At 47.2% G+C, this 23,679-nt stretch overlaps 1 protein-coding gene across 1 annotated transcript; it reads left to right on the top strand.

Annotated features, from left to right (window-relative positions):
• Nucleotides 1-3,240: 3,240 nt before the first annotated feature.
• On the top strand, nt 3,241-22,096 carry TBPL2 (TATA-box binding protein like 2). Its single transcript, XM_075926033.2, has 7 exons — nt 3,241-3,466; nt 10,389-10,807; nt 12,887-12,974; nt 14,665-14,756; nt 18,410-18,577; nt 20,042-20,136; nt 21,559-22,096. The coding sequence occupies exons 1-7, from the start codon at nt 3,422-3,424 to the stop codon at nt 21,636-21,638; spliced, it is 987 nt and encodes a 328-aa protein (XP_075782148.2). The 5' UTR covers nt 3,241-3,421; the 3' UTR covers nt 21,639-22,096.
• The last annotated feature ends 1,583 nt before the right edge of the window (nt 22,097-23,679 follow it).

Below are 23,679 nucleotides of genomic sequence, written 5' to 3'. Positions count from 1 at the left end.
CCTGACAAAGCTTTGGCTGGAATGATTTAGTTGGGGTTAGTCCTGTTTTTAGCAGAGGGTTGGACTCGATGACCTCTTGAGGTCTCTTCCAACCCTAGGATTTTATGATTTACTAGACACAAGCCTCAGGACCCAGCTCCTAGAGATGTGGTTACATCAATATCTAAGCTTTCATTTAAAAAATGTTTCCAGACCTCAGGCTTGGGAAGAAAAGCTAGGAAATGTGACTGAAGTTCAAGTAACACAGTGACATCCACCTGAGTCTGATGACATCCTGAAACAATAACTCTACGAGAGAGAAACGGTCCCATACATCTCAATGGGATGGCAACCGTGAAACCTACCGCTCTGCTCCTGTTCCCTCTCCATGCTGGCACCTGCAGCTCTGTGACAGTGGTGTTAGTAGCTCCCCTCTCCAACTGCTTGGGTGGATAAAGACTGAGTCCTCCCTCTTCTGGGATAGGCACCAGCCTACACGCAGGCAGTAAGTAGTAGTCCAGGACATGGGAAGGGTCTCTCCTGCCCAGCGAAAAGGGAGAGCGTGCAACTCTTGTGTAGAGAGCCCTGAACACCTAAATACCTTTGTCCATCTGGGCCCTTGCCAGGTAAAGTCAGAGCCATGTGAAGGTTTGCATGGCCCCTCAGTCGGCCTCAATCCACCTCTCAAATTAAGACTTTTTGTACCATTCCAACCACTCAAGAATATTGGGCCCCTTTAAATCAGCAGAAGAACCTGAGAGAATCAAGGATGCAGGCTTGCTCCCGCTGAAATTAAATCAGTCTCAGCACTGACATAGGTGGGGTAGAAAAATGAACGTATCAGGCTGCTCGGAGATCTCAGCACTGACTCGGCTCTTGAAACTCCTGTAGCCTACGCATGATTTATACCTGTAGATCTCAGATACTCCGTGCACCAGGAAAGGTTATAACACTGTTTTGGGAAGGGCAATGCTAACTCAAGCCCAAAATGTCTTTGGATGTTGGGATTACCTGGGTGTTACATTGGAGTGAAACAGCTATTTTTCATTCAACTTTACTATGAATCTGCTGTCCTTTTTCTAGTCATTTGTGCCTTTTTGATGGCAGTCAGTTTCTCTCAGCAAAACCACTGAAAAGGGGGCTCTAAAACACTTAGGCTACATCTACATTGGCAAGATTTTGCACAAATACTTTTAACGCAAGAGTTTTTGTGTTAAAGTATTTGCGCAAGAAAGAGTCTACACTGGCATGTGCTTTTGCACAAGAGATGTGCTTTTGCGCAAAAGCATCCGTGTCAGCGTAGATGCTCTCTTGCGCAAGAAAGCTCCAATGGCCATTTTAGCCATTGGGCTTTCTTGAGCAAGAAATTCATGTTGCCTGTCTGCACTGGCCTCTTGCGCAAGAACAGCTGTGCAAGAGGGCTTATTCCTGAGCAGGAGCATCATAGTTCTTGTGCAAGAAGCACTGATTTCACACGTTAGAACGTCAGTGTTCTTGCGCAAGAACTCCCCACCAGTGTAGACAGGCAGCAAGCTTTTGTGCAAAATTATGCCAATTCCTGCTTCACCTGCACCTTGCACTCTTACAAATGTGTGCAATTCATCAAAGCCTCATTAGAGCCCAAACTTCTAGTTAATTAACCCAGCTGTCTGGGAGGAATGGTTAAGTGTGGCCAATTAAAGGCAATTTTAATAGTGCTTGTTGTCACTAGCCTGGAAGAACATGATTTTGCAAGGTCTATGATGAAAGCTTATCCCTGAAAGATGAAGAATCACATCTTCCCATTTAGGTAATTGTAGGGATTTGGTTGTAGGTAACATACTACAGTGCGAGCATTCAGCCACCACCACCTCATGCCTAGTAAGGGAACTTCATCTTCAATTTACTGTTATAACATGAATGAATGATGACAAATATGAAGTTAAAAGCTCTCAGCATGGAGAGTAGCCAAGAAACATTGCTGTGAAAAGCCTCTGAGGGGTAGCCCTGTTAGCCTGTAACTTTAAAAACAATTAATGGTTCTGTAGCACCTTAGAGACTAGCAAAATAATACAGACAGCGGGCCAGTACAGGGGAATTTCTGTGGAGTGTGCTTTTTTTTGTAAATGTAGGTTGCAAAGGTGTGAATGCACCCCCCCTTCCACAAGTAATGCAAACACACACACCCCATACCAGCTTATACCATGTCATAAGCTTTTGTGGGAAAAAACCCATCTCTTCACATGAGATGATCTTGGATTCAAAATGCCTTTTTGCACACAGCTCTATGTGGGGTGGGGGACTTCAGCTATGAAACCAGTCTTCTCTCTGAAAGAGACTCTTTACCTCCCATACAAAAGCAAAGCTTTACTTAGCTTGGAAGAAATTCAGTCCCCTTCTCCTAATCCCCCTTCTCTAAACAGGAAAAAAACTTAACACACAGCACATAGTCTAGCAGTACCTTAAAAACTAACAAAACATGTCAATGGCATTGACATGTTTTGTTAGTCTTTAAGGTGCTGCAAGACTATTCGCTCTTTGGCTACGTCTACACTCGGGGCTTCTTGCACAAGTAATATGCAAATGAGGCTAAATGTGGACTATTGCTGAGCCTCATTTGAATACCTAATGAGCCACCATTTTTTTTCCAGAAGAGGCTCTTGCACAAGAAGGAGCGTCTACACGGACCCTTCTTGTGCAAGAAAACCCTCTTGCACAACACCGTTACACCTATTACTTTTCAGGAAGAACAGCATTGCGCAAGAGGGCTTTTTCCTTCACAAGAAAGGGCAGTGTAGACGCCTTCTTGCAAGAGCCTCTTCTGAAAAAAAGGTGGCTCATTAGGTATGCAAATGAGGCTCGGCAATAGTCCACATTTAGCCTCATTTGCATATTACTCAGGGAAGAAGCCCGACTGTAGACCTGGCCTTTCCCAGTTACAGGCTAACTCCCCTCTGAAGCGTCTCTACACAGTTTCCTGGGGGAGGGTCCAGACCGAGGTCTTGCTTGGGCCCATGGTATCACTCCGCAGGTTTTCCCCACGCGGGCCAGCGCCATACACCCAAAAAGGAGCCACGCGCTTGGTTGCAGGAGCCACGCCCGGCCCAGCTATTCTGGACTTGGTCCGTTTACACACACGCCTGTTTCCAGGAGCAAGCAAGAACCACAGGGGACTCTGCAGGGGAGGAGGGGGCGGGACAGCCGCTGGCGCCGAGAGACTGGGGGGGGGGGTTATCTCAGGTGGATTTTATCCCGTGTGGGGGGGGGGGCAGGCTCCACTTTACAGCGGACACGCCCCTCCTCCTCCAGCTCCCCCTCTCCCGGGAGGTCCCAGCTGGTCGGTGCGCTCCCTCAATCAGGGCCAGGTGCGAAGGCAGCGTCCTGGCTCGCGCCTTCCCCGCCCCAGCCCCCGACATGCCCCGCCCGGGCCGGCCCCGCAGCACGCTGCCCCCTTCGCTCCCGCATGGAGCCCTCGCTGGAGAGCTACTGGGAGCAGTGCACGGGCCAGGTGAGGACGCCCCGGGACCCCAGCCGGCCGCTGCTGCCACTGGTGGGGGGGCCTGAGCTGGGGGTGGTCAGACCCTGCTGCTCCCCCCCCCGGTCTCCTTGGAGTTAGGCAGCTGAGGCAGGGCTGCCCCTCTGGCTGTAGAGCCCTTGCAGGGTTTCCTTGCTAGACACGGCCCCTGAAGGGGGCGGGAGGCTGAGGTTTCACCCCTTGGTCCTTCTCTCCTGAGCCTGCCACGGGCTCTAGCCAGGGCTGCTCCCTGCATTGGTAGGGAGGCTGTCTGGGCCGGCCGGGGTGTCCTTGTGTCCTCAAGACTGTAGGATCGGGGCCTGCGGCTGGCTCCTCTTCCTTGGCGTTGGTCGGCTCCAACAGTGGAAATGAGCCTGTGAGCTTTGCTCTGGCCACCTCTCTTCCTAAGGGCTCTCGAAAATTTCCCCACGATGGGACCAAAGCCCTTGGCCAGAGGAGCTTCATCCCTTGTCGATGTAGGACTAATCAAGGTGCTGGTTGGCACCACTCTGAACACCACTGAGGCTGAATGGGGGGGAAAGCATCCAGGAAATCCCTTTAGGATTAGTGATAGAAATGTAGCCGTGTTAGTCTGGGGTAGTTGAAGCAAAATGCAGGACAATGTAGCACTTTAAAGACTAACAAGATGGTTTATTAGATGATGAGCTTTCGTGGGCCAGACCCACTTCCTCAGATCAAATAGTGGAAGAAAGTAGTCACAACCATATATACCAAAGGATACAATTAAAAAAATGAACAAATATGAAAAGGACAAATCACATTGCAGAACAGAAGGGGGATGCGGGGGGGTGGAAAGGGGGAGGAAGGAAGGTAAGTGTCTGTGAATTGATGATATTAAAGGTAGGGAGAGTGGGATGTTTGTGAGTTAATGGTATTACAGGTGATAATTGGGGAAACTGTCTTGGTAATGGGTGAGAAAGTTCAAAGTCTTGTTAAGTCCTTGTTGGCCATTTTAGCCATCGGGCTTTCTTGCACAAAAAATTAAGGTGCCTGTCTACACTGGCCCTCTTGCGCAACTATTCTTGCGCAAGAGGGTTTATCCCTGAGTGGGGGTGTCAAAGTATTTGCGCGGGAGGCACTGAATTCTTACATTAGAATGTCAGTGCTCTTGTGCAAATTCAAACAGCCAGTGTAGACAGCTGGCAAGTTTTTGCGCAAAAGCTGCTGCTTTTGCACAAAATCTTGCCAGTCTAGACGCACCCCAAGTGTTTTTCCCCTTCCAACCGTCCCATTGTAATGTGGCGAGAACCTAAATCTAGCCCTCTAAACAAAATAATTCTGGCAATTGATAATGGGTAGGGAGAGGGTTGGGAGATGTTCCTGAGAATTACTCTGGAACAGGAAACATTAAATGGCCTGGAATCATGAAGATGGGCATAGATGTTGGATCCATATAACATGTCTTCTGTTACTCCTCCCTCCTTCTATTTCTTACTAATTCATTGTCTTGTTTTAAGTTAGTCCTCACCCTTGGGACCCTCATAACCATGCATAACCCCTGTTACATCATGAGTTACCGCCCACTGGCAGAGGTCCATTTGCAGTGTTGAGGGGTTTGCGCTCTATGTTTGTGATGCACAAACCACATCTTCCTGTGTCTGCACAGTGCTTAGCACAAGGGGCCTGGTCTTGATTTTTGACCTCTGGGTGGTATTACAATACAAATGATAAACTCATAGTACAGGTTGAACCTCTCTAATCCGGAATAGGGATGTTAAATTGTGGGCAATCCGCTAATCGAGTAGTTGATGGAATTTCCATTGAGTGCTTGATTAGTCAATAAGGGGGAAACTGCAGAGCTGCAGCAGGGTTAGCTCCCGGCCTAGGAGCTAACCCTGCTGTGGCTCTGATTCTTAAATGTATTAAGACAGTGGTCACCAACCAGTAGATCTAGATCGACTGGGAGATCTTGGAGCCTCTGACAGGTCATCCTGACTAGTTTGGCCAAGAGACTATCAAGTTCCAGCACTTCAACTGCCCCTTCCCCCATTGCTACGCAACTCCTGCCCTTTGCCATGGAGCTACCCCCCCCCCCCCCATATTCTATCTCCACAGGAAGGATGGGGGCATGGCGCTTGGGATGGAGGGAGTTTGCTAGCTGCCTTGAGAGTGTTGCAGGGCCAGAGTAGAGGTGAGCCTGCATTAGCCCCACTGCACCACCACCTGAGGTCAGCAGTGTCCAGCTGGAGCCAGAATCCCCCACTCCTGCCCCAGTCATGAACCCCCTCCTGCACCCTGAGCCCCTTGGATCCAAACTCCCTTACAGAGCCTGTACTCAACCCCTCCTGCCCCCCAAATCCCTGTCCCAGGCTCAGCTCAGAGCCCCTCTCATACTCCAAATCCCTTAGCCCAAGACCAGAGTCTGTGTCCCAACCCTCTGCTCCTGCCTGGTGAAAGGAAAGGAGGGGGAGGGAGCAAGGGAAGATGGACTGAGCAGTGGCGGAGCCTCGGAGAAGGTGCAAGAAGGGCGCGGGCAAGTGTATTTGGGTTTGAGGGAGATCTTGGATTGCACTTACATTCAGAGAGTGATCTTGTGCTTAAAAAGGTTGGAGACCACTGTATTAAGAGCTTCCAGGCTCTGAATGCATTTAAAAAGCAGACACACGTAGCGTCTGGGACCGGGTGTGAGCCTGGAATCCGCTCGTTAGCGGCTCATGTTGGTCCCCTGCTATGCCTTTGCCTCTTTTGCTGCCCAGATGCTGCTGGGAGGAACTGGCTTTTGAGCTGGCTCCCCCCAGCACTGGCTTCTGCTCCCCTCCCTTGCTGCCTCTCTCTGATAGAGGCAGCAGGGGAGGAGGGGAAGCAACTAGTCAGTCATTACTTGACTACCCAAAAGGCATATGCATCCCTAATCCAGAACTCCCTTGTCTGGTAATATCCATCTGGAATTATTTTACTTAACTGGATGCCCACTTTTTATGGGTGTGGCCAAGTTTCCTGTGGTCTCAAAAAGTTTGTTTACAGCCCCCTGTCCTAGCTGTCAGTGTTCTGTGCTGTTGTTTAGCTCTAATTCACCCCTAAATGTTCTCGAACAGCCCAGTAAGCAGTGGCAGTGTTGATAATGCTGCTAGACAATAATGACCTCCCGTGGTCCAGAAAATTCTCGTTTGGAACTAGTCAGGTCCTGAGGGTGCCAGACTAGAGAGGTTCCATCTGTAGCAACTGTTTTGGGTGTTGTGTGGCTAACTCCTCACAAATCATATCTGGTGTCTAAATCAGTTTTATCCCAATCACACTGTAAACGGACCGTATCACTCCTCTGCCAGTGAGTTGCCTTATATTGTAGTGACCTTTCAGATGGGTAGAGTGCCTGCCAAGCTATCATTTCTTCAGTGAGGCAATGGGAAACGCTCCAAGCTTACATAGCTGATGGCAGAGACGATCATCAATCAAGTCAGCTAACCTAGAGTACATTAGGTAACACTTGGCAGCTAGTCCCGTGTAAAACTTGTCTTGTGCTGCTTTTCCCTCTTCACCTGTGCTTTTAGTCTGGTTCCCTGCTTCTGCCCCAGGACAGTTCTCTACAGTATTTAATGTGTTTTGTGTGAAATTACTCTTCTCCTTGATTTATTTTACCCCATTATTTTCTGTCTCCCTCCCTTTTTTTTTAAGCTTCTTATTCCTTCTCTTTGGCTCTTGCATTCCACCATGTTGTCTGTTCTGACTAGGCCTCAAATTGATGGACTTTATTCTGAAGGAGTCAGCGTTGATTCACCAGTACAGTGCGGGGTGTGTTAAATTTCTCCCACGCGCTCTGCAGGGAAGGAAAGAATAAGTATCTTATGATAAATGTGTTGCTTTCTCCTGCCCAACAAGCAGCAGCTTGTTAATTAACTAGAATCCTAGGGTTGGAAGAGAGCTCAGGATGTCATTGAGTCCAACCCCCTGCTAAAAGCGGGATCAATCCCAACTAAACCATCCCAGGCAGGGCTTTGTGAAGCTGGCACTTAAACCTCTAGGGATGGAGATTCCACCATCTCCCTGGTAACCCGTTCCAGTGCTTCCACCTAGGGAAATAGTTGTTACTAATATCCCACCTAGACCTCTCCCACTTCAACTTGAGACCATTGCTCCTCGTTCTGTCGTCTGTCCCCACCAAGAACAGCTTCTCTCCATCCTCTCTAGAACCCCTTTCAGGTAGTTGAAGGCTGCTATCAAATCTCCCCTCACTCTTCTGTAGACTTAAATAAGTCCAAACTACTACATAAGCTAGTCCAGAGGGATAACTGGGTTGAGAGAAGGGTTTTCTATCGAACTTTCTTGGGGCTCATTTGTGTCTTCCTCCCCAGACTGTTGCCTTTCTTGATATAAGGCATTTCACGTTTTCTGATATGAAGCCAAAGAAATGGTGGTAGAGAACAGCTAGAACTTCAGCTTGTGGTTCGGATTCACTGTAAACCTTTACCACTTTATTTAAAAAAGAATGTTAGTTATGGAAGTATGAAGGCATTTATCTACTACATATTTGAGAGTCTGTTAAGAACCCCTCTTAAACGGTCAGAGCTAGGACTACCTGTCAGCTGACGGTCAGGGCAGTGAGTCCCTTATGACCGGCTGAAGTTCTTTTAAATTGTGCTTGGTTCTGTTACAGCAACTGAAGGAGTCAGGTTAAAGCTTAAACAGTTACTATTTTATTGTTACAGGGTAAACTTAGTTGTTAAATGCTACTACTGTGTTACAGATAACATAGCCACTACAAAGGACAGGACAGAAATTACACTAATAAGTCACTTACAGGTACCATGCAACCCTTTTGGTTCTCTGAGCTCTTATTAAATGCATGCAAAATAGACACATAGCAGGTATATATTCTCACCCCTGCGTTCCAGACTTGGCGTGGCCAGCATCTTTCTCTCAATCTCTCGGAAAGAAGTAGGGCGAGGTTGGGCGTCCCACAGACCTCGGGAGACAATCAATACCTGCCAGCAGGTATAGATGATTGGAGCTCAAATGGGGTGGGCTGCTGAACCTCTTTTATACCCCTTGGGTCATGTAGGCTTCTTCCTGGTCTCAAGTGGTCAATTAGGAAAAATGGCTTTGAACACCAAGTTTCCCACGAAGGGTGCAAAGCATAATTTACACCTGGGAAAATGCAGACAATGGGCACCTCTGGTATGTGATGGGCGAAGATTCCTCTCCTGGGACAGTGCAGGCGTGTCAATTACTGGTACTAGCCATCAGGGCGACGGGAGGCCCCGGGTCGTCAGCTAGCCCATTTACTGTCTGGTTTCTGTTTATGGTAGAGTCAGGGACAGGCACCCTGGGAACGCAGGTGTGCTATCAAAGGCTGACTGCCTTTCTCTTGCTCTCTGGGGGGGGGGGAACAAGATGGGGTTCGTGGAAAAACAAGATGGGGTTTGTGTCTGGCTACACTACCAAAGTTGGTATACAGCTTCTTCTGATCATAACTTACAGCAAGGTGAATGTTTGGTTGTGCCAGGACAATGGGATGTGCCTGGAATGGGATTGCTTCTCATAAAACCATATAGAAAAGAGACCATCACCAGGCAGGCGAGAGGGGCTGGCTGGGGGTTCATCCTTTCCACCTATCTGGGACTGCCTCAGCCTTCTACCCACCAGGTGCCCTTTAGGGAGGGTGAAGCTCCTCCCGATTCATATGGGAACATGGCTGGCTGTTCCCCTCCTCCCCCCCCCTTGTGAGGGAAAAGTGCACAGTTTGCTGCATTCCTCACTCTGGCGGGGCAATGCAGAATAGATGGACCTGCCCCAGCTGGGGGACATGCACCCCTCCCCTTGCTGTGTCCACTGGAGGTGCAGCAGCCATGGAGAGGAGTTTCTCACCTAGCCCCAAGTTGCTGTGGTGAGAGGGCTGGTAGAGCCCTCTCTCCCCCTGGCCGCCTGCATATCTAAGCCCTTGTTCCTGGCCTCACCTCGGTGCAATGATGTAAATGAAGCATGGACATTTTCATTTTATTTTCCAAAATACAAACATTGAGTTAAGGACTCAAGCAACTCTGGAAAAATCTTCTTTCTCCTAAATCAGTCAGAGTCTCTACTGGCCACATACTTCAGTCTATCAGGTACTGACTGTGTTCTACAGAGCACACTTGTCTGTTCAGCTGGTAGGTTTTCCCTGAACTACCAAGATGGATTCCTAGATTATTATTGAATGCAGACTAAAGTTGGTCAAAAAATGTCAATTGACAAAATGTCTATTGTTTCCTGTGGAGAAACTTTGAAAAATGTCTTGGGTTTCCCCCCAAAAGTTATCAAAAACTGGGAAAGGTTTGTGGAGAAACCAGTACAGTTTGACCAAAGTGGGAATTTTCCACAATTTTCAATGCAGTCTAAAACCAATTTTCACTGAATTTGTTCTTTTAAAAGGTGGTCAGCTCTAATAGACCTAAACCCAGCTAAACATCTGTCTAAATAAAGCAGAGAGAGAGGAATCTAGGATGAACGTCTTAGTGAATTTCTCTTCCAATAATTTTTGTGGGTGCTTGCCCGATGTGGCACATGTTGGATCTCCTAAAGTGCTGAGCAGCTGTAGCCCCCACTGCCTTCAGCTGGTGATGTGGTGGGGTGCTCCACACCTGTAAAAATTATTTCCTGGCCCTGCTGATTACAAGCAACTCTTAGGCCAGGTCTACAACGAGGGAGAAATTTGATTTAAAGTGTGCAAATCCTCTATATCTTACAAACTGACATTAACGAGATGAGAGGGAGAAAAGTCGCTGAAGTATGAGCCCATAAAACACTTTTTTTTTGACAAACTTACACATTTTAACTTGAAAGTGCTAGCTATGATAGTCACGGGGAGCAATATTTTCTGCCTTTTTCCATTCAATGAAGAACATTCCATTTCTCAAGCACGGTCATTTAAAGTAAATGGGATCTTGTCCTCTAAAACACCCTATTTTCTTTTTAAATGAAGGATGACCTTTCATCAGCTGGTCCTCAACTCTACACCCCCATGAGCCCTTTTGACACGGACCTACCGATTCAAGCAGCGCCAAGTGCATCATTTGGTTCTCATCTTGACCAATCCAAAGAACTTTCTACAGACTTTTCCTCTGTGGATCTCAGCTTTCTTCCAGATGATCTTAACCAAGATCATGGAGAGCAGACTCATTTGGAAGATGGTCGTGAAATGCCAAGAGAGCAATACCAGTCACAGTCGACGGAGCAGGACAGTGGATTCTTAAATGACAGCAATTTGTCACAACTGAGCTATGCGGATGCTACTGAGCCCTCACATGAAACATCTGGGGCCTGTCCCCCTTTGACACCCATGACCCCTATTACCCCAATGACACCTGTTTCTGAAAGCTCTGGCATTGTTCCTCAGTTACAGTAAGTAAACTTAATCTTCTAAAGGTGGGGAGAGAGACTTCAGATCATGTATGTGATGGGATGAAGACTAAAATGGAGAAATATAGGAAGGTCCAGTGTGGTGCATGCTTCAGCAGTGAAATTTTCTCTAGGCTAAAGAGAAGACTGGTCTCCGTGCAAGCGTGTTCTTGGCTCAAGCAACTTAACTGCATGTGCTGTGCGTAACTCCTACCTCTGAAGGAGCTGCAGCCTTTGTCTGGTGTGCATAGGGTTACCAGATGGCTTTCAAAAAAATACTGCACACACATGATCTCAGAACATGGGGGAGGGGGAGAGTCGCCCGGGAGGGGAGCAGGGCTGGTCAGGAGGGGGTTGGGGGGAGTGGGGCTTATCGGGGCAGCGGGGAAGGGGCCAGCAGGTGGGAAGCAGGGCTGACCAGGGGGAACTGGCCGGGGGGGGAGGGAGGCTGGCTGTGGGGGAAACTGGCTGGTGGGGAGTGGGGCTGACCCGGGCGCATGCCGATCCCGGGGTGCTGCCCGTCCTGCGCACAGTCCCGGCGGGGTACACTGGCGAGTCTGGACCTAGGGATTCCATCTCGCTCAGACCCTGCCCCCCTCCTCTCTACTGCGTAGCTGCATACTGCCTGGCTGGTGTGAGTGTCAGCCAGACAGGCAGTCCGCAACTACGTACTGATACTCATGATGATAATACAACTTACTTAATTAGGAAATATAAATGTCCAGTATTTTTTCTATTTGTTTCACAGACCGAAAGCTCAAATACCGGACTGCCCAGTTCAGAACCGGGCTCCTGGCAACCCTAGGTGTGCAAACTCCTTGCAAGAGTTTAATCTTAAACTTCCAGGGGCCCTCAACCACTACCATGTACTCAACTTCAGGGGCCAAAGTAACAATCCTCAAAGGAGGATTCTTTAAACAGACGGATGGTCAGCAGTGTTCCCTGTAAGCTGAGCACTTAGGCTGCCACCCAGGAGAGATTCGGGTGCTGCCCAGCTGATTAGCAGAGCACCCACTGCCGCACGTGCTGTGGGCTGTTTCTGTTGGTGGTGCACATCTGCACATGCCCAGGTGTACATAAAAAAAATTGTTCTGCTCACGAATGGAAAATATTAGAAGGAATACTGAAAGTCAGTGCCTATTATCACCATAGTACAGGCAGTCCCCGGGTTATGTACAAGATAGGGACTGTAGGTTTGTTCTTAAGTTGAATTTGTTTGTAAGTCGGAACTGGTACATATTGTAGGGGAAACTCTAGACAAACATTTCTCCAGAGCTCAGTTTTATTCTCCCACACCTCACTTCCCTCAGTCCTTTATTCTCAAGCTGAGGTGTCTGCTGAAAAAAGCCGCTCCGCGTCTCCCTGGTCTGCTGGGGGGGGGGGTGCTAGCTTCGCGTCTCCCTGGTCTGCTGGGGAGAAGCAGCTAGTGTGGGGTTGTCTCATCCCGTTTGTAAGTAGGGATCCGATGTAAGTCGGATCCATGTAACCCGGGGACTGCCTGTAGTCTATAGTGTGGCCATCAGCTGGTTGGTAAGAACCCCATTGAGTCTAACTGCTTTGGTGCTCTCTGGACATGGATCTGCGATAGTTTGTCTGATCCCAGTGTTTGGGGGGGGGGGGGAAGGAAAGGGCACAGCTGCAGGCACAGAGAGAATCCTGTCTTCTGCAGCAGTCAGACTGTTCTGCCCTATTGGACTCTCTAGGTCAGGGTGACATCTCCGTGAGCCACCCTCCTATCTACAGAGGGTAGTTGGTGTGCGACAGTAACTCTGTCAGTGTTTTTAGCTCTAGTAATACAGGTTAGACATACCAGCCTATACTGCTGTGGTGCTGGCGAAAAAAATAACCTAGCGATTGCAGCAGTAGAGTACTAATAACTTCTTAACATGGGGATAGCTTTGGCAATGGACTGACTATATATTGACTTTCACCAAATTTGTGTTGTTATGACTGTGGAGTAGTAATTGAATGGTCAGGAATGTAATAGAAGGTAACATGCATCCTGATTTTGAACTGAGTCTTTTCTTAATCACTTTTGATCTATGATTTTCTGAACATGTAGTTGCTTTCTTATTTCTTCAGGAATATAGTGTCCACTGTCAACTTGGCTTGTAAACTAGATCTGAAGAATATAGCTCTGCATGCCAGGAATGCAGAATATAATCCAAAGGTGAGACTTTTTTTTAAAAGAATATTTCATTGGGGGTTTATACTTTAAAAAAAAATCTGATTGTGCCTTCTTTGTTAGCATTCAGCTTACTGAAATAGAAATGAGTTGAATTCAAGTCACCGAAAGCTCTTGTAGACTCGGATGTATTCACTGAAGGTCAGATCTTGGTCATCTTTTTGTCCATGTCCTTGCAGTTCTGTCTGGCTGTAGGCTGACTACTCACTTAAGGTGCAGGATGGCTGGCCTTCTGAAGGGAGTTGGGGCCCAGCCTCTGTCTCCCCTTATTGTGCTGAGGGGACAGGACAGACATTAGATTCCAAGTCCCTGAAAATGTCTTCAAGTTGCATTTTTCAGTGCTAAAGAAATACACAACAGCCTCAGGTGTGGGTTTCTTAAGATGGTGCCACGTGTTCAGGGCTGGCTCCAGCCATTCCTGTCACTTTCTACTATAGCAGCTCATATACACTCAATCCTAATGATTTGGAATCTAAAGCAGATTTTCATAAGATAACCTTTAATAGTGTTTAATAAAATTATATATGGAGATAAAACAGCAGGTTTGTAGTAACATTTCCTTTCCCCCTCCCCCCCAAAAGTCTCCAAATGGAAGCCTTAATTTGGAGGAAGGGGTACTTAAGTAAATAACATCTAAATGACCAAAGTCTTGTCTACACTTACCTTCCAGGAGATTGATCCCACAGAGGTAAGACCTGCTAAATCAACCGCTGATTGCACTCCCATGTATTCCAGTACTCCCCTGGAGTGAGAGGAATAAGGCGATGTATTCACTAAACAGAAGATCGACACTGCTGTGATTGATCTTCTGGCGTTTGATTTAGCTAGTCTAAGACTCATTGAATTGAACTCAGAGGGCACCCCCCAACAGTGGCCAGTACTCCTACTTCTGCAAAGAATAAGGCAAGCCAACGAGCATTTGCTTCTGTTGGCCTCACGCTGTGGGAATGGCAGGGAAACTCGAACCAAGGTATGTCGACTCCAGCTACGTAATTAAAGTAGCTGGAATTGTGTATTTTGATTCAATCTTCCATTTTTAGTGTTGACCTGGCCTAAAGGAAGTTGACAGGAGAATTTCTCCCATTGACCCCTTGCAGTGGGTACACTGCAATAAGTGGAACTAAGGTACGTCGATTCCAGTTTTGCTGTTCACATAGCTGGACTTATGTGCCTTAGTTCAACATTGCCCCCTAGTGTAGACTTGGCCCAAGTGTGCACCACAACAAAGAATTAAGCATAACAGTCCCTGTAGTTTTCTGATCAGTGTTTGAAGCTCTTAGATAAAATGGGAAAGTTTTAATAAACCTCTTAAAGCTTGGAGGAGTCCTGTGGCACCTTATAGACTAACTGAAGTGTAGGAGCATAAGCTTTCGTGGGCAAAGACCCACTTTGTCAGATGCATGTATATGCATCTGACAAAGTGGGTCTTTGCCCACGAAAGCTTATGCTCCTACACTTCAGTTAGTCTATAAGGTGCCACAGGACTCCTCGCTGCTTTTGCAGATTCAGACTAACATGGCTACCCCTCTGATACTCTTAAAGCTTGTATTACTTGATGCCAACTAGACCCAAGCTTGGTTACAAGATAGTATTCTTATTTGTATTACTGTAATACCCAGAGCCTCACTCATGAACCAGGGCCCCACTAGTATTGTTTGACTTCTCTAATCTCCAGAGGTTTGCTGCTGTGATAATGAGAATCAGAGAACCAAGAACAACAGCCCTTATATTCAGTTCGGGCAAAATGGTCTGCACAGGAGCAAAAAGGTAGGAGGCGTTTTCTCCCCTAGGTTTGGCTCTAACAGCAGACGGCATTCTGGGACAAAACTGTGAAATGACCTACCAGGCCCACAAAAGGGACGTCCCAAGACCAAAAAGAATGGGAATTGCTCCTGATGGTAATGGGGGGAGGGAGGGGCTTGTTAAATGGCACACCGCTGTTCAGCATTGAGCTGAGCAGCTAGTAATAGAAAAATCATTGGCAAGTAATAGAAAATCACTGAGTTCAATTTCCCACTCATTCCAGGCGTAGCCTTGATGTAGCTTGTGGTGTTGTCTGTCTCTCTAAGTAGGTGTTTTCAAGTATAGATGAGACTGCTTCATAGCACTGAAATATTCTACGTGTGTGTGTGTGTGTGTGTGTGTGTGTGTGTGTGTGTGTGTGTGTGTGTGTGTGTGTGTGTGTGTGTGTGTGTGTGTGTGTGTTTTTGAAATCCTTGCCTTTTCTAGTACATGTCCTGAAATCCCCCACTGTTATCTCAGTCTTTCCTGAGGGGACCACTGTCTTCAGGAAGCAGCAGTGCTTGTTCTACTTGGCTCATCATTTACACCCTCCAAAATCTGTACCCACCAAGGGGTGCTTGATTAGGTTCCCGAAGTGCTGCCTAATCTCAGTTGAGCCAGATCATCTGTGCTATTCCAACATAGAGATGGGGAAACTGGCTTAAATAGCTCACTGATTTTTCTTCCTGTATGGAGGAATCTGAATTGCATGCACACAAGCTCTGCAAGGGATAGGAATGTTAAAATGTGTTTGTTTTTGTAAATGTGTAACTGCTCAAATTTTCAGCAGTTACAAGTTCCCAGGTGGGGGAGGGGAGGAGGGAGCCAGTGCTCACGGTTCCCATTCCCCCTCCCCTCCTGCACTGCTGCCTCTGTGCTGCAGAAGCTGGCACTCACAGGGAGCTGGCTTAAAAACTGGTTCCCCATGTGCACCAGTTGCCCCCCTTACTGCCTCTGATACAGAGGCAGCAGTGGGGGAGGGAGGGAGGGGCTGCGTGTAACCATGAGGGTTAACCCATGAGCCTAGGCTCATCCCTTAACCGAAGCTACATGTTCACATCCCTAGCAAGGGACTCTTTAAATCCACTCCCATCCCTCCCTGCAATGCTTGCTCCTCCTTTTCCTTGTATTTTTATCCCACCCACCCTCAGCTGTAAATTCCAGAAGAATTTCTAGGTTCTTTAGTCTTTTAGTCTGTTACTTTAGTCGGTTAATGTATGTGTGAATGGAATTCCAGACACAATTTTTACTACAAAAGAATAAAACCTTGATTAAACTATGTGATAAATGTTTGTCGTCTATCCCTTGCTTCACGTTAAGTATTAACCTTTATTAAAAAATACATTGTCATAAATAGAATTTCAGCAAACTGACAAGACTTTAGGTTTTTTTTTCCTGCAAATTGCCACAGTCTGCCTGCAACAAAGAATGTTTTATCCGTGCCTGCTGTTACAGCAGTGCTGGGCCTATGGGATCCCAGTCTTGCTGCATGATTCTAGCATACACCCCATGTACCATGTTCGACTTTACTCTTGATACCCTCCTTCCAGTGCGGGAGGTGGTATAGGAGTATTTTAGGTTCCAAAAATCCTGGGACCGTGCAAAGCACCTATGAGCCATTTATTAGCCTGTCTTAAAGCATCATGCTGCTCTTAGGGAAACATGTAATAACGTGGTGTCCAACTATAGTGGCTACTGCTATAGAGAATTAGCTACACTCACCCGGCCAAATAGCCACATTTGGCTAGCTTTTTGGACACCATGGAATTATAATAGGACCAATTCCCCACCCCACTGCCCTGTCTGTATTGGAAAGGCCTCCCGAGCTGTGTGAATAAGTTAATTTGGATAAACCACAAAGGCAACATCCTGTTTTGCTTCTGAGCCTCTAATTCTTTTTCGATTAAAATTAAAGGAACTGTCTAAACCAAGTCACTTAGAACCAGAAATTGATCTGCTGGGTTTAAATGTTTTGGTTTTATGGATGGAGAATTCAGTGAAACCATCACGATTTGTAAAACGCTTGCTTGCTGACTGTACTACAGGCAGTCCCCGACTTACGCGGATCCGACTTACGTCGGATCCGCACTTACGAACGGGGCTCTCGCCCCGGAGGTCGAGGTAGCGGATTGCTACCTGCAAGCTCCGGGGCGAGAAAGCCCCGTTCGTAAGCTGCTCCGGTGCCCCTGGTGGCACCGGGCGGGTTCCCGCGCTTCTGAGGCTTTGCCAGAGCAAAGCTTCAGGAGCGCGGGAACCGCCGCTGCTGCCGCTTGAGTCCGGGTGCCTGTGGTCTGCTGGGGACGGTCCCCAGCAGACCACAGGCACCAGGACTGAAGCCGCAGCCGCGGGGGGGCGGGGGGGTCCCGCGCCTCTGAGACTTTGCCAGAGCAAAGCCTCAGAGGCGCGGCACCCCGCTGCTGCTGCTGCTCTGCTCCCCGTGTCCCTGGTCTGCTGGGGGGGGGGGGCGCGGATAGTGTGCCCCGCCCCCCCCCCCAGCAGACCAGGCTTTTGTTTTGGACCCTGGAGCAGAGCAGCTGGGGCGCTGCGGATTGGTCCTGCAGCACCCGCTCTGGGCACTACTGGACCAACCCTGCAGCACCCCAGCTGCTCTGCCCCAGGCGTCCCCAAGTCAGCCGCTGCTGAAACTGACCAGCGCTGACTACAGGAAGCCCGAGGCAGAGTTGCTCTGCCCCAGGCTTCCTGGAATCAGCGCTGATCAGTTTCAGCAGCAGCTGACTTGGGGAAGCTTGGGGTTCTTAAGTTGAATCTGTATGTAAGTCAGAACTGGCGGTCAGTTTCAGCAGTGTCTGAATCTGGACGCCAGTTCCGACTTACATACAGATTCAACTTAAGAACAAACCTACAGTCCCTATCTTGTACGTAACCCGGGGACTGCCTGTACTTTTTTTTTTTTTTCCAAAAAAAATTGTCCGGAATACTTTGCCCTGCAGAAGGGCTAATCTCTCACCCTAGTTCTACCCTTTCTCTTTTGTAGTTTAACTTTGTAAACTCCTGTGGGAGGCTGTTCATAAGGAGCTGTGCACATCCATGGCATTAGATAACCTAGTGCTGCACCAATGCAAGGCCTTCCTTTTTACCTCCTACCCCATTCCTGGATCTGCAGGAACTGGTTGCAACAGAATCTTCGTGGCACTTTAAAACACCCACGTGTAAAGTCCAGCTGCTCGAGTATAAGGCCATTCGGGGGAGGCCGACAGACTTGCCAGGCCCCTGGCTCTGTGCTTCTAGAAGGGGCGTGGCCTTGAGCGGAAGGGGCGGGGCTTGGTGTCTTTCAGAGCCACCCAGAGTGCTCCACACAGTGCTTCGGCAGCAATTTAAAGGTCCGGGGCTCCGGTTGCTGCTGCTTCAGTGGTAGTGGCAGTTGAGAGCCTCGGGCCCTATTTTTGAATTGCTGGGTTCTGAGGGCAATTGCCCCTTTTGCCCTCCACACCACTGTTCCTATTCAGGATCTTGAGTCTGGCCTGCTCTCTACATTAAGGATGCCAACTCAGCTAGATACACAATGGGAGGTAAAATGTGACTCTAGCCAATCAGGCGTTGGAGGAGAGGGTGGATTTCAGGAGAAGGCTGTAAATCTAGAAACCTCAAACTCCAATTCCCGTCTCTGCTCCCTGCAGTGAAGAGCAGTCCCGGCTTGCCGCTAGGAAGTACGCCCGTGTGGTGCAGAAGCTTGGGTTCCCTGCCAAGTTCCTGGACTTCAAAATACAGAATATGGTGGGCAGCTGTGATGTGAGGTTCCCCATCCGGCTGGAAGGGCTGGTTCTAACACATCAGCAGTTCAGTAGGTATGTGGGCTGGGGGGCGGGGTGAGCAGAGAGGCATCAGGTTCATATTTTGGGGGTTAGGGGCAGGGTAATTATAAATAACGTTCTAGGGGTGAAGTCGTATGTAAATTGATGTGAGAAATCCTAATGCTGAGCTACCATACAAGTATGGTAAGGTGTGTACTGCTTCCCAGTGAGCTATTGAATGCCGTAGTGTACCCTGGGGTGACACGTGACTCCTTTTATTTGGGGAGGTTGCCCTGGTCCCGCTTGGCCCCTCCCCAGCCTCCACTCTACACACCTCTTTGCCCCCTTCCCCAGCCCTGCCTGCCCATCTTCCAGCCACGAGTGAGTGCCTCTTTGCTCCTTCTCCACTGGGGCTCTTGTATCTTTCAAAGGCTCAAGCGCTGCAGGGAGCACAGGGCCAGTCCCCTGCTGGCCCCGTGCTCCCTGCTGGACTTCTGCTTTTGAACTGTAGCAAGAGCCTGCTAGGGCTCTTGCTACAGTTCAAAGGCGGTGGTGCCCTTATAGACTAATTGAATAGTTGATGGAAATCCCATTGACTATTCGATTTAATCTAAATTTAACATCCCTATTCCTAACTGTCAGGATGGCTAATCTCTGGAAAAAAAATAGCCCAGGGAGATTGTGGAATCACCATCGTCTAACCTGCTCCTCTTAAAAATCTACAAACACCATCAGGGATAGTCTAGACTGATTCTCAACTGGGCTACATATACCTCTGGGATGAGCAGAGGTCATCTGGGGATATATCAGCTCCTCTAGATATTTGCCTCACTCTATAGCAGGCTACATGAAAAGCACAATGTTATGATCTGTCTTGCACTAGTTCAAGTTAAAGTGTAATAACATGTAACCTTGCGGCTGGGTGACTGACTTAGCGTGCTTAAGGTGCAGTCATTCAAAATTGGTCACTGCAGGAAATTGGGAAAAGGGTGAAGTTTGCATGCCACAAATGAAAATTCAAATTGAATCTGTTTGAATTAGGCTTCATGCCCTATACGTCATTATTTTGGGCTGTCTAGGCTCTGTGTGTACTGTAGACCTATTTAGTTATCTCCCTTTTGGCTACATTTGTAAGTGTTCTGTGTAGCTCAAGGAAGGGATCTTGAGGACGGTTCAGGGACAATAATGCCAACGCCTACAAATGTGAGGGACTAAAAGGAGATTCCTGAGTAAATGGCCCAGATCTTAAGAGGGCTGAGCATCAGCTGTCTTCACAGATGGCAATGAGATGAGAAGCTACAAGGTTCAGTAGGAGCTAAAGGTGCTCAAAACTGGGCTACTTGATCAGGGATCTAATCCTAGCTAATCAAAAACATTGGCTTAACTATCTTACAGCATACTTTTGATATAAAGGAGCAGTATATATTTCATGGAGCTTAATAATCCACTAGTAGTAAAAATCAAATGCCAAGCTGTCCGTGCTACTAACTCTTCTCCCCTTTTTGTTTCCTTAAATAGTTATGAACCAGAACTATTTCCTGGCCTTATTTATAGAATGGTCAAACCAAGGATTGTCTTGCTCATCTTTGTGTCTGGAAAAGTCGTATTGACTGGTAAGTGGGGTCTTCATATACAGCAGTAACTCTGAACACTCTATCTCATGGGTTCCCAAACGGGGGAGAGGGGGGACCCAGCCCCTCCCCCTCATCAAGTTTTGCTGCCCTGGTCAGTGTGTAGTGGAGGGGGGGAAGGTTGGCTCAACAAGTTGTGCTGCTATATTTTTGGGGAGGGGGGGCATGAGGGTTTTTCAAAAATCAAAAAGGGGGTGTGATGCCGAAAAGTTTGAGAGCCACTTCTCTGTCTAGTAAGATGATATGTAAGATGAGCTGATGTTTCTTGCATGGTGCAAAAACTGCTGGTTAGCCATAGTTGTGAACTACTGGAACGCTCTACAGGACTGTGCATAATGCCTAAAAAAATCCTACATGCACGTCATCCCTAAACTTGTGCATCCACGTGTGTGTGTGTGTGTGTGTGTGTGTGTGTGTGTTTCCACTTAGGTCAAGGTATCAAATACATCAGCACACTATTTTAGTCACCACAACTAGAAGTGCATTTATTAGTAATGTAGTCCGATACAGTAAGATTGAGTCCCCTGAAAGTAACACATCCTGGTCATGCTTTCCCTCCTCAATTAAAACATTTCTTTATTGTTAAGGTAGTAGTTGCTGACGGGAAAGGAAGGTGTCTGTCCTAGTACTGGCCCTTGTTCAGCAAGGCACTTAAAATTAAGTGCTGTGAGCGCTTGCCAATAACCTAGAATCCAAGCCTATAGGCAAACATTAAAATTCCTAGATAAATAATTCTGTGCTTTCTTTTTCTGGAACATTTACCATGTTGGGGAAACTTCCTTTATTCACACTGACTAAAAAGGCAAAGTGCCTCTATTAGACTTTGGCACTATTCAGCACATGTACCAATATAGTTGTAAATGACACTTTAAAGGCAAATAATTACATGTCTTTTTCCAGAGACTTTCAATCCTTGTAATGAACTTAACTTACTGGGCATTCAGGACAGAAAGCTAAAACATCTCCTCTGAAGGTCCCACGAAGTCCATGCTGGCCATTTATATGCCATGGATTCTTTCAGAATACTTTTTTGGATATCTTAACTACAACGCCTTTCCCCACCCCACACATCCACCCCACAACAAAAAACATACCTCAGCTGAGGCTTTCCACAGGCCCAGAAGGGCTCAAGAAAGTCCCGTGTTTGAAACCAGGGCCTTACTGCAATTCTAAAACAAGACATACCAACCTCCTATGGTCACCTATTTGATCCAGAAGAATTTTGTGGTGACCCGAACATTAAGAAACATCACTCCTGATAAAACCTCGGTTTTTCTTGCCTTTGAAAATGCTTTTATTATTTATTATGCTGGTACTTATTGGTGTTGACTTAGTAATGAATGCAACCTTATGAGCCATCTTAATATTGTCTTAGTTATTAGGCTGTTTTAACTGTTTTTCTAGGTGCAAAAGAGCGTTCTGAAATCTATGAGGCATTTGAAAACATCTATCCTATTTTAAAGGGTTTCAAGAAAGCATCTTAACGCTTCTTGGGGGGAGGAAAAACCACAAGAGGAATATATAGGTTTGTGTGTTTATACATAGAACCAATGTAACATTATTCCTTTACCTAAAATACAGAATTGTGAATTATAAGGCATATAAAGCCATTTTGAACCTTTGAACTATAAACCATGACTAGATAGATGCTAGTTAGAAAAGTGTGCATGAAGCAATTTTGCTGTAAAACTTGATGTTTCTAATGAGTTCTGTCGTATCCAGTTCTGTTAAAAATTCACAATAAGCAAAAGTAAATTTCCTTTTGAACAGGAATGTAAATTAGGACCACTGCCCTATAAAAATATTTTGTAGTACAATTAATGCAAATCTGTTTGGTTTTTTTGCAATAGAATGGATGTAACAGTGAAGGTTAGTCAAAAGATCGGTCCTGTTTAAAATCTTTGAAGTTTTGATAAATATTTTGTAGCAATGAAAGCTAACTGTGTGGTAATTCAGATCTTTATTTTTGTCTAACAGATCATACAGAATTCAACACAAGCCTTTTTGCTATCAGATATCCAGACATAAGTTCACAAATGACCTTTGTCTCATTCTCTGTTGGCCCACAGAATGACACAAGATCTGGCAAACAATGCCAGGTGGTGCTGTTACACTTCCTTTATTGATAATGAATCAAAGAACATTGATGGGGCTGGGTCAGAGTAACACTGTTAACTAGCACTAGTAAGAGTGGTAGCAGAAAACTGACAAGCTACTCGTTATCTCAGATCTCTAGCCATAGTGGATACAGGTTCTACAAGTTATCTGGCGTTGGGCTTTGACTCCTAAGGGTGGTCTAAGACCTGACATTGCCATCTGTATGATCCTAGCTCCAGGGAAGTGCAGAGTCTGTTGGTGCAATCAGGTCTGAACAAACACAACTTTTCAACTCCTTTTAGAAAGCTGATTTACAATACTGCATTTACCAGTGTGCTTTAAATAATACAAACTGTATTAGGACACTTTATTTTTTTTATACAGTAGCTAGATATTCCACCACCATGCCTGAGGCACAGGATAATTTCAGCATCAAACACACATGGTCTACTCAAGACTACTGCATCAGCTAGACTCAGGTGGGGAACCTTTTTTTGGTTGGGGGGGGCTACTGACCCACAGAAAAATTAGTCAGGAGCCACACACAATTGAAGCAAAACCACCCCAAAAGAAACAAAAAACCACTCTCACTAAGACAACAGACACTCACCACATTCCCCTCACACACCCAGAGCCTTGGGGGCTCAGCCTAGTAGATTTCATGTGCTCCAGCCTTGCAGTGGGGCAGCAGAGGAAGTCAGGAGGAGGGGGGCGAAGAGTGCCATGAACCTTGGGGGGCCACATCCAGGCAAGTTGGGGGCTGCATCTTGCCCTGGGACCTGAGGTTCTTCACCCCGAGCTACAGTGACCACAGTTGATGGCCTTACAGTGGTACTGTGTAGTAAAGTTTCCACACGTGGCTTAAAACTGCATAGATTTGCGGCACAAAATGGGGTCAGACGGTGTACTCCTTTGTGTGTTAATAGAGACCCTAACAGCGCAGTTTGCTGAGTTTTTGTCCATCCAGGCAGCACAGCCAAAGAGCCGGCAGCACGGCTTTTAAATGCAAAGAAATGACTGAAGGGAGGCCCGATAGCTGCAAGACGGACATTTTACACACAGTCAAACTTCCTGCTCACTAGTCAATAACCTTTCAGGTAGGAAATATTTCGTATGCTCCATTCCTTCCTTTTCTGGGAGGGGTGTGTGCGTGCACATGCTGTGTGTATTTTGTAAGCATTACAGTAAAACTCTTAATTGTCTGGCATCCAGTTGTCCGGCACTCCTGATAGTCCGGCATCAACTGGAACCCGGAACTGCTTGGGTCAGCTGCTCTCACGGCCTGCGCCGTTCCAGTCACGGTCCCCAGCGCACACAGCATCCAGCCTGCATGTGCTAGCAGCCAGCCGCTGAGCACAGGCAGCTGCTTCAGGACCCAGACATAAGGTTGGGAGAGAAGTGAGATTGGGTGGCAACAGAAAGGGGAGG

Source organism: Pelodiscus sinensis, chromosome 5, assembly GCF_052426305.1.
Source record: "Pelodiscus sinensis isolate ZL-2025 chromosome 5, ASM5242630v1, whole genome shotgun sequence".
NCBI classification, from domain to species: Eukaryota; Metazoa; Chordata; order Testudines; family Trionychidae; genus Pelodiscus; species Pelodiscus sinensis.
The sequence above is the reverse complement of the archived record's forward strand: the minus strand, read 5'-3'. Positions and strand labels throughout refer to the sequence as shown.

What these genes read in the sequence shown, in the direction of transcription:
- TBPL2 (XM_075926033.2), top strand. Translation starts at nt 3,422, where the DNA reads ATGGAGCCCTCGCTGGAGAGCTACTGGGAGCAGTGCACGGGCCAG. An exon ending in GGGAGCAGTGCACGGGCCAG is followed by an intron (nt 3,467 to 10,388) that starts GTGAGGACGCCC and finishes TTTTAAATGAAG; the next exon opens with GATGACCTTTCATCAGCTGG. An exon ending in ATGCAGAATATAATCCAAAG is followed by an intron (nt 12,975 to 14,664) that starts GTGAGACTTTTT and finishes TCTAATCTCCAG; the next exon opens with AGGTTTGCTGCTGTGATAAT.